This window comes from Prionailurus viverrinus, chromosome E1, assembly GCF_022837055.1.
Source record: "Prionailurus viverrinus isolate Anna chromosome E1, UM_Priviv_1.0, whole genome shotgun sequence".
NCBI classification, from domain to species: Eukaryota; Metazoa; Chordata; class Mammalia; order Carnivora; family Felidae; genus Prionailurus; species Prionailurus viverrinus.
This window is the reverse complement of record NC_062574.1, coordinates 28753085-28762505: the sequence shown is the minus strand read 5'-3', so window position 1 is coordinate 28762505 and position 9421 is coordinate 28753085. Positions and strand designations below refer to the sequence as shown.

The 9421-nt window shown below is 50.9% G+C and overlaps 1 protein-coding gene across 1 annotated transcript; it reads right to left on the bottom strand.

The window, feature by feature from the left end:
* Positions 1-7685: 7685 nt before the first annotated feature.
* CCDC182 (coiled-coil domain containing 182) lies at positions 7686-9085 on the bottom strand. The gene has a single exon (XM_047833237.1). It carries the CDS (start codon positions 8526-8528, stop codon positions 8067-8069), a length of 462 nt encoding a protein of 153 aa, XP_047689193.1. The 5' UTR covers positions 8529-9085; the 3' UTR covers positions 7686-8066.
* Between the last annotated feature and the right edge of the window lie 336 nt (positions 9086-9421).

Below are 9421 nucleotides of genomic sequence, written 5' to 3'. Positions count from 1 at the left end.
AAGTTCTTTTTAGATGTTGGATACAAACCCTTTCTTGATATGTTGTTTGTAAATATCTTCTCCCATTCCTTGGGTTGCTTTTTAGTTTTGCTGATTGTTTCCTTTGCTGCGCAGAAGCTTTTTTATCTTGATGAGGTCCCAAGAGTTCATTTTTGCTTTTGTTTCCTTTGCCTCCAGAGATGTGTTGGGCAAAATGTTGCTGTGGCCGAGGTCAAAGAGGTTGTTGCGTGTTTCCTCCTCTAGGATTTTGATGGCTTCCTGTCTTACATTTAGGTCTTTTATCCATATTGAGTTTATTTTTGTGTATGGTGTACGAAAGTGGTCCAGGTTTATTCTTCTGCATGTCGCTGTCCAGTAGTCCCAGCACCATTTGCTGAAGAGACTGTCTTTTTTCAATTGGATATTCTTTCTTGCTTTCAATTGGATTAGTTGGCTATACGTTTGTGGGTCCATTTCTAGGTTGTCTGTTCTGTTCCACTGATTTATGTGTGGGTTCTTGTGCCAGTACCATACTGTCTTGATGATTAAACCTTTGTAATACATCTTGAAGTCTGGGATTGTGATGCCTCCTGCTTTGTTTTTCTTTTTCAGAATTGCTTTGGCTATTTGGGGTCCTTTCTGGTTCCATACAAATTTTAGGATTGTTTGTTCTAGCTCTGTGAAGAATGCTCGTGTTATTTTGATAGGGACTGTTAAATTTACTTAAAAATTTTTTTAATGTTTATTTATTTTTGAGAGAGAGAGAGAGAGAGAGAGAGACAGCGTGAGCGGGGGAGGGGCAGAGAGAGAGGGAGACACAGAATCCGAAGCGGGCTCCAGGCTCTGAGCTGTCAGCACAGAGCCGGATGCGGGGCTCGAACTCACAAACCGTGAGATCATGACCTGAGCCGAAGCCGGACGCCTGACTGAGCCACCCAGGTGCCCCGTTAAATTTATTTTTGAGAGAGAGAGGGCATGAGTGGGTGAGGGACAGAGAAAGGGGGAGAGAGAGAAGGAGAGAGAGAGAATCCCACAAAAATTCTGCACTGTCAGTGCAGAGGCTGAAGCAGGGCTAGAACTCACGGATTGTGAGATCATGACCTGAGCCAAGGTCAGATGCTTAACCGACTGAACCACCCCGGCACCCCTACACTTTATTTTTTAAACAGCCTTATTGATATAAAATTCTCACACCATACAATTCACCTATTAAAGTGCACGATGATGTCACACCTATTAGCAGTCACTCTCCCACGCCTCCAACCCCCCAGCCCCAGGCACCCACTGATCTGCCTTCTGTCTCTATAGATTTGCCCATGCAGACATTTCACATAAATGCTATCATACAATATATGGCTTCTTTCACTTAACACAATATTGTAACATGATTAGTAGGTCATTCTTTTTATTACCAAGTAATATTCCGGCATATGGATATACCACATTTTATTTATCCATTCATAGACACTTGGGTTGTTCCACGTTAGGGCTCTTATGACTAACACTATGAATATTCATATATAAGGTTTGCATGGACATACGTGTTCATTTCTGTCGGGTACATACCTCAGAGTGGAATTGTAGGGTCACATGATAACTCTATGTCCAACACGTTGAGACGCGGCCAAACAAGGAAAGATCCACACCTGATGAACATCGAATGGGCAGGAAGGGTGCCCCAGGCCTACTGCTGTTAGCACTCCAGGATTTACTAAATGGATTGGATCCCATCAGGAAGCCACATTCCGCGTGTGGAATGAAGTCCTCGCCCGGACCCACGCCCTTGCTTCCCACCCTCAACCCCCAGTTCTGCCCAGCCCTGCTGTTCCTCAGAGCTCTCTTCGTCCTGGTCCTGGTTGTCAGGTAAGTAGAAACGATGAGACTGAAGTTGTGGCAACTGAGGTTCGTTACCTCCCCGTGTGAAGCGTGGGGCCATGTGTCTGGCTCTTCTGCACTCAACCATCTTGCCGCTCGCCCGAGTTCCCAGCCTGCAGCAGACACGGCTGGGGGTCTCAGGAGGGCTCCCTTGGCTGCCACGGGTCTTCCTAAGATGGAGCCACGTGTCTTAACATCTCGGCAGCCCTGACGGCTAGGAGTGCCCAGGAGGAGCAAGCAGAGCATCGCAGCTCGTACAAAACCTCTGAGAACCGCGGCTATTGGCAGGGAAGAAACCATCTGTCTTCTACACGTTTTGGAATATCAAAGCAAGTGAGCAGGGGGCTGCTCAACTTTCTTGCCACGGTCGGAGGAAAAGAGCTGGTGCGAAGAACTCCATCTTCCACAGCTGCACAAAGCGGGCTCTTCTTGGCCCCACTCAGACCCCAGGCTCTTTCATCTACCACGGAGCCCTCTGCCTTTTGGGACCGGGGTCTCAGCGGTGACGTGTGGCCTAATCAGGAATCCCAACTGTCCACACAAAGATCTCAAAAGTCGCTCAGAAAAGGCCTAGCTCTCAAATCTCCTTACCAACTTGAGGTCTGACAGTGGGGAAGAGAAATGAAGTCAAGGATAAGCCCCTCCTGCCACCTGTGGTTAAAAATGACAGCAAAGAGGGGCGCCTGGGTGGCTCAGTCGGTTGAGCGTCCGACTTCGCCTCAGGTCATGATCTCGCGGTCTGTGAGTCTGAGCCCCGTGTCGGGCTCTGCGCTGCCAGCTCGGAGCCTGGAGCCCACTTCTGATTCTGTGTCTCCCTCTCTCTCTCTCTGCCCCTCCCCTGCTCATGCTCTGTCTCTCTCTCTCTCTCTCTCTCTCTCTCTGTCAAAAATAAATAAACATTAAAAAAAAATTTTTTTTAATGACAGCAAAGATGCACCGACCTGGCAGAGACGGCCACCAGCTCCCTTGTTTCCTGGCCGGCCTCCTGTGACTGGCCCCACCCACAGCCTCACCTGGACCATCCCAACACGGTCTCTGCCTAATGCAAGCTGACCAACCATTCCAATTTTCCCAGGACTAAGAGGGTTCCTGGCATATAGGACTTCCGGTTTTCAGAGACAATTTCAGTTAAATAAGGACCAGTCACCCCAGATAGTGACGCATGGATTACATTTCCAAGAGTGACTGCCTGTTTTAAGGACTGAAGAGTGCAAAGGCTCCCTAGCGCCCTTTGGGTCATCTCAAGCCTCTGGCTTCAAGGATGAAGGCTGGGTAGGGGGTAAGCAAAGGGCAAAGCAAGCGAAGGCAGTGGACTGACATGCACAGCATTGAAATGTCGCTCCACACCTCCATGTAGCCCATATCCTCAGCCTCTGGACCACCTAAGTCCATGCTTCTCCCACCATGTGACAGCCACTCCCACCGCCCAGCTCTGCCCAGCCATGCCATTCCCCAGAGCACTCTTCTTCCTGATCCTCAGTATCTAGTAAGTAGAGAAGGGAAGACGGAGGTTGGGGCAGGTGGGGCTGGTGGCCATCCCACAGCCCCGCCCCCCGATGGAAACTCAGATCTTGGGTAACTGAGGTGCCCAGCCCCAGTGGCAACTGCTTGCTTCTTGCTTCTTGTCTGCAATTGGTTTCGGATAGGCAGGCGACCCAGCTCTGGCCAACGAAATGGCAGAGAAAATTTGCGGAGGGTGGGGGGGTGGGGGGGTGGATTCGGCAAAATGGTTTCCTCTCTTATAAGCAGGAGGCTTGCTTGCGAGGAGAACTCTGCCTCTTCTTTCCTGCATTGGAAGCCATTGAGCGATGACACAATTCTGGGACTCCTGCAGCCATCATCACGTGACCGTGGGCTGGGAGTGGGTGGTGAGGAAGGAGGAAAAGAGGATACAGAGACACCAACTCAGAACCTGTCATGGTCGAGGTACTACACCAATCATCTGCTTCAGATGTCTCGTTACAGGGGAAAAAATAGGCTCCTCAAAGAAGTCAGCATAACGGGCATCCCGTGGCCTGTAGCTGAAAGCTCCCGATAGAGAAGCAAGCTTGAAACCCGGCAGCAGAGAAAACCGTGAGAGGACATTTAGACTTTCACCCTGTCTTCAGGCGGGATGCCTGTCTAACCTAACCTGGACGTATGTGCACCTGAGCTCTCCAACACAGGAAATTCACGAGCTTCCTGCCTCTTCCTCTATCTAGCACTTCTTCCTCATCATCACTGCAGGATGACTCATCTTGCAGCTGGAGAGCCTTGGGGCCACCCCCATGGGACCTTCCAGCAAAGGGGGCCAGCCTGTCACCGCAAGTCCCTTCCTTTGGTGTGGGATGGTGGTCAAGAGAGGGAGCCCTAGAGTCCTGGTCTACATCCTAGACTAGTTACTTAACCTTTCTACGCCTCAGTTTCTTCATCTGCCATAGGGATAAAAGTGCCTAGATTGCAAGGTTATTGTGGATGAAATGTCAAGTGCATCTGACATGGTGTCATGGGTCCCCGAGACCACCTTCAAGTTCGGTGATTCACTAGCACTACTCGCAGAGTAAGAAAGCCGTTATACACGTGATTACAGTTTATTACAACCAGTGGATGCATTTAAAGACTGGCAGAGGCAAAAGGAGTACAGGGCAGAGTCCAGGAGAGACCAGGCATAAGCTTCCACTTGTCTCCTCCCAGTGGGGCTGTAGGGACAACGCAATTGTCCAGCAGCAACGTGTGACAACACATATGAACTACTGTCAGCCACGGAGGTTCACCCCCGTCTTGGTGTCCAGGGTCTTTACTGGTGGTTTATCACCTGGCCCGGAGCACCTCCATGGCTGACCTTACTCAGTCTCTAGCCCCTCCAGAGGTCAAGCTGATACAGCCTGGCCCAGCGGCCCCACCATGGATCATCTTGCTAGTGTGAACTATCTGACTCGGCCCAAGGCCCCAGATAAACAAAGACAGTCTTATCAGACAGCATATTGCAAGGACTTAGAGGTTATCTGCCAGGAGCCGGTCAGGGGCCAGACCTTTCTTTTAACATGAGAGATTTGAGCATCCCGCACCTGCTAAGACACCCTTTACTGCACAGGCACACAAACAGCACCCAATGTGGTTTTTTTCTTATGTGGGACTGAAACCAGCTAGCTTCAGACTAGCATCTATCTTTGGTGGCTAGTAGTGTCCCAGAGAACTTTCCATTCCAGCCCTTCTCTTACTAGTTGGGGGGCACCCTTACTCCCCATTCCTCTTTCATTACAGAAGGACTATCACTCAAGTGGCGTTCCTGGCCTCTTCCCCTCCCTGACTCCCCTCCCCAGGAAAGGCGGGGACTTTCCGATTGGTGGCTTTGGACAGCTCCGCCCTCCCTCTCTCTCCAGCTGTCCCTCTGTGGAGAGGTCACACAGTGACACACACACAAGCAGCTGTCCGCCCCTGCCAGCACGTGTGCTCGGAGGCAGCATCATGTTCAGGGATGAGGTCCTAGCAAGCCCATGTGGCTCACAGACCCCAAACCACTTTCTCTATCAGCTTTATCAGTAAAAAAAAGTGATAGAAGTGATCCTGTCTCCATTTGCCTGTGCTCCTGTGTCAATCCCTCAACTGGTTCCTGATGGAGGCAGAGAAAAGAGGGGTTACCTTTATTAGCTCCCACAAACCCCACACCTAGCGTTGAGAAGGTCATGACTAGGTCCCCCTCAAACATCTGCCACCCAGGTCCCCAGGCCCTTTATCATGCCCCCTCCTCGGGATTCCCTGCCTTGCACACTCCAGGCTGCCCAGGACCCTCTGAAAAGTGCTGGGCCAGAACTAAGCACAGAGCCTTCCAGGCGTGGACTTGGGGGTGCCATCACAGGACAGCATCTCCCCATCTCTTCTCAGAATTCACACGAACGCCGTCGTTTCTGAGCAGCCCGATTAACACACTGAACCTGCAGTAGACGCAAACCTTTTCCACATGAGTTAGCATCGGGGCCAGTTTTCTTGTGCAAAACAGTGGATTTTTGTTTAAGTGGGTTCTATGCCCAGTGTGGGGCTTGGACTCACGACCCAGAGATCAAGAGCCCCATGCTCTACTGACTGAGCCAGCCAGGCGACCCAGCAGTTGATTTTTTAAACTCTTCTTATATTTGGCCAATCAAGTCCTTCTTCTCAGATACATTTATACACACCCCCAAACAGCCATCCCCCAGAAGATTTAAAGGCATAGGAGTTGCCCCCCCCACACACAAAACAGAGCTCACCTCACCAAGTTCAGTATGCCCATTTCATCTACTCAAGAACAAGTCCTTAGCACATAAAGTTCCTCATATACTACAAATTGGTTAAAATGAGCACAGCCTTGGGGCACGTGGGTGGCTCAAACAATTAAGCGTCCGACTTCAGCTCGGGTCATGATCTCACAGTCCGAGAGTTCGAGCCCCGCATGGGGCTCTGTGCTGACAGCTCGGAGCCCAGCGCCTGCTTCGGATTCTGTGTCTCCCTTTTCTCTCTGCCCCTCCCCCACTCATGCTCTGTCTCTCTCTGTCTCAAAAAAATAACTATTAAAAACATTTAAAAAAAAAAAATGAACACAGCCTCTGAAGTTAGATGTCCCCAGGCTCAGATCTCAGCTCTACCACTAATCAGCTGTGTGACCTTGGCCTACTTCTCCTCTGTGAGCTTCGGTTTCCTCAGAATCCCAAAGTGAAGGTTATAGTTAGTACTTGCCTTCAAAGGGCCCAGCCTGGTGCCTGGAATACATCATATTCTTGATAACTGTAAGCTAGTGGCAGTAGCTTTTACATTATTTACATTATTATTTACTTTATTACATTACATTATTTGTAGTATTTACATTATTATTACTTCAGCTAAACCTTCCAAGGGAGAAACGGCCTGAAGCTAAAATAGGGGTACAGCCCTTCAGGGTGGACGGTGACGGATGGGCCATCCAGCAGTGGGGGTTGCAGATGTGCAAATCTTGTTGGGGGAGATTTTATGACACAGGAGGACAGACAGGGCCTCAAGCCAGGAGGACAGTGGCCTGGCTGTGCTCAGGTGCTGCCTCTGGCCTCCAGGCACCCGGCTTCTGCTGCATAGGGGAGAATCCCCATTGCATGGCAGCATTTGAGGGGGACAGGGGGCGGGACCAAAGAGAACCTGTGTGACCCACTGAAACAAAGTCTCATTGGAAACGAAAAGCATGGTGACAGCTAAGGGACCCCCACATCACTTCTGTGACAATCTGGATCCTCCAGAACAGGTTCATGAAGAGCCTGATGTGGTTCCAAAGGGGAGCGGGATGATGACTGCCACGGACGACAGGACGACTGTAGTCCTGCCCCTTGCTAGCATGGAGACCTGGGGTGAAGGACTCCCCTTCCTGAGCTCCGCCTCCCCCTGTGCACAGTAGGGAAGTGACACTTGCTTCCAAAGGTGCCTGTAGAAGTAGGTGGGGTGGGTTGCGCACACCGCCTGATACGCGCCTGGACGCCGTTAACAATTCTTGCTCCATGGGTCGAACGTGAAAGCCAGCGACACTGCTTTATAACCCACTTCGTGGGGGTGGAGTCTTAGCACGCCTATGTGCATCTGCGCACTAAGCCCTTAGGACCCCGCCCATTTGAGCCCAATAAGCTCTGTTAATCTGATTGGCCAGACGGCAGATGAAGCGCAGAGGAGGGACAGGTGGGCACAGGCAGCCAAGAAAAGCGAGTTATGGAAGTCTAACAAGGAAAGCGGGCAGAAGAGCCCACTGGACGAGGATAAGAACTACAAAAGTAATCGGAGGCCAATCCATGCACGGGAGAACGATCCCCCCCCCTCTCGGTAGACCATGCAGCAAGTAACGACCAGGAGAGCCTTGAGTCATTAAAAGAAAGGTAAATCTGTTCAACACATCGGTTTAAGAAGATTAAAAAAAAAAAAATCATGTTATACATTTGAGCAATATTACCATGACAAACAGGAAAACAGTTAATGGTGAAAGTTACAGGTGTCTGAAAGACTGAGGATTGGGTGCCTCCTGTGATGCTGGGTGAACGGGAGCTTCACCTAAAGAACATACTGGGGTCTTTTCGCCTCTCAGCAAGGTGTTATTGAGGTGGAAGGAAAGCAATGGGAATGGGGAAAGGGTAGCAAATGGAGAGGGACTTGGCCCCTCTCCATTGGAGGGAGTTGGCCCCTCCATTAAAAAAAAAAGAAAGAAAGAAAAATCTTCCACTTGGCCGCTCGGCCGCAAGGAGGCCTCAGTTTGCCTGGATCTTCCTGGGACTGGCCAGCGCGTCGCGGTTGGAGCCCAGCAGCATGCGCTCCAGCCGCCTGCAGTGCTCCCGGAGCTGCTTCTCGCGGGGCAGCAGGAAGGTGAGGACCTTATTCCGCACAACGCCGCGGTCCTCCTCCTCCCTGAGCCGCTGCTTCACGCGGGCCGCCTGCTCCTCCTGCTGCGCCAGCGCGCCGTTCAGCTCGCAGAAGGCGACCTCCAGGTCACGGATGGCCTGCAGCGCCTCCTTCTTGAAGTCCGCCAGCTCCCGCTGCACCCCGGCCACCTTCTGCTGCAGGATCTCCAGGTCCTCTGGCGGAGGGAAGCAGGAAGGCCACGACTGAGGGAGGGAAAAGTCTCCGGACTGGAGGCCGCTCTCCACCATCTTCTTCCCTTGTAAAGTGTTCACCTTCATGAGGATGGACCCAGCCCGATAGAGTGGTTCCATGGTCTCTCTTCCCGTGGGGACAAAGAGAGGGAGCTAAGAAACCCGTCTGGTCAGGGAATTTTGGGGGGCTAGAGACACAATCATTTGGAGTGGAGAAACCCCATGCATTGTGACATCGGGGCCCCTCCAGCCAACCAGGAGGAGAGCCACAATCCATTCATTTGCATATTGTAGCTTCCTTGGTTGGTTATCCAGGGCTTTGTCTGCTCCTCTACCCAAATTGTCTTCCTGTTACATGGATCTTCATCAACTCTTCAATCACCCTTCCAAAACCTGAGCTCGATCTCTCCGTGTACCCGAGGGACAAACCGAGGCCCAGAGCAGGGCAGTAAACAGGCCAGAGCAAGGCAGGCCAGGCCAGGCCCCGGGGGGCTGCCAGGTATGGGTTCTCTCCCTCCCACACATCGGTCTTTGGACTTCAGTACCTCGCAGGGAAACCGGCTCCTCTGACATCGCCAAGGTTCTCAGATCTGCACAGCCCTGCCTTTAAACCTCTCCTGAGGCACTCACTACCTTCACCCTCTTTTTCTGACCTAGCACCTTGTCCTTCCAGGTCTCAATGGCACAGTAAATTCCAGAAAGACGTTGTAAGAAATATGCCCACTTCTACCTCTAAAATGCTAAAAATAAATAAATAAATAAATAGAAAGAAAGAAAGAAAGAAAAAGTAATTTCTGATCCCAAATCCATACTGCTATAACGATGCCAGAATTCTAGATAATCTTGAAAGTTGTGAGGCATGTACTTAAGAGGTTTTGATGTGTGGTCCACAGCAGTGCTGATTCAGTTATGTGCAGGGTGAAATCGGGTCACTCATTCATTTATTTGACAAGTGCTTATTGAGTGCTTACCAGGGAACAAGTGTGAGAAGAGTCCGGGGGCCCCACTCCCTG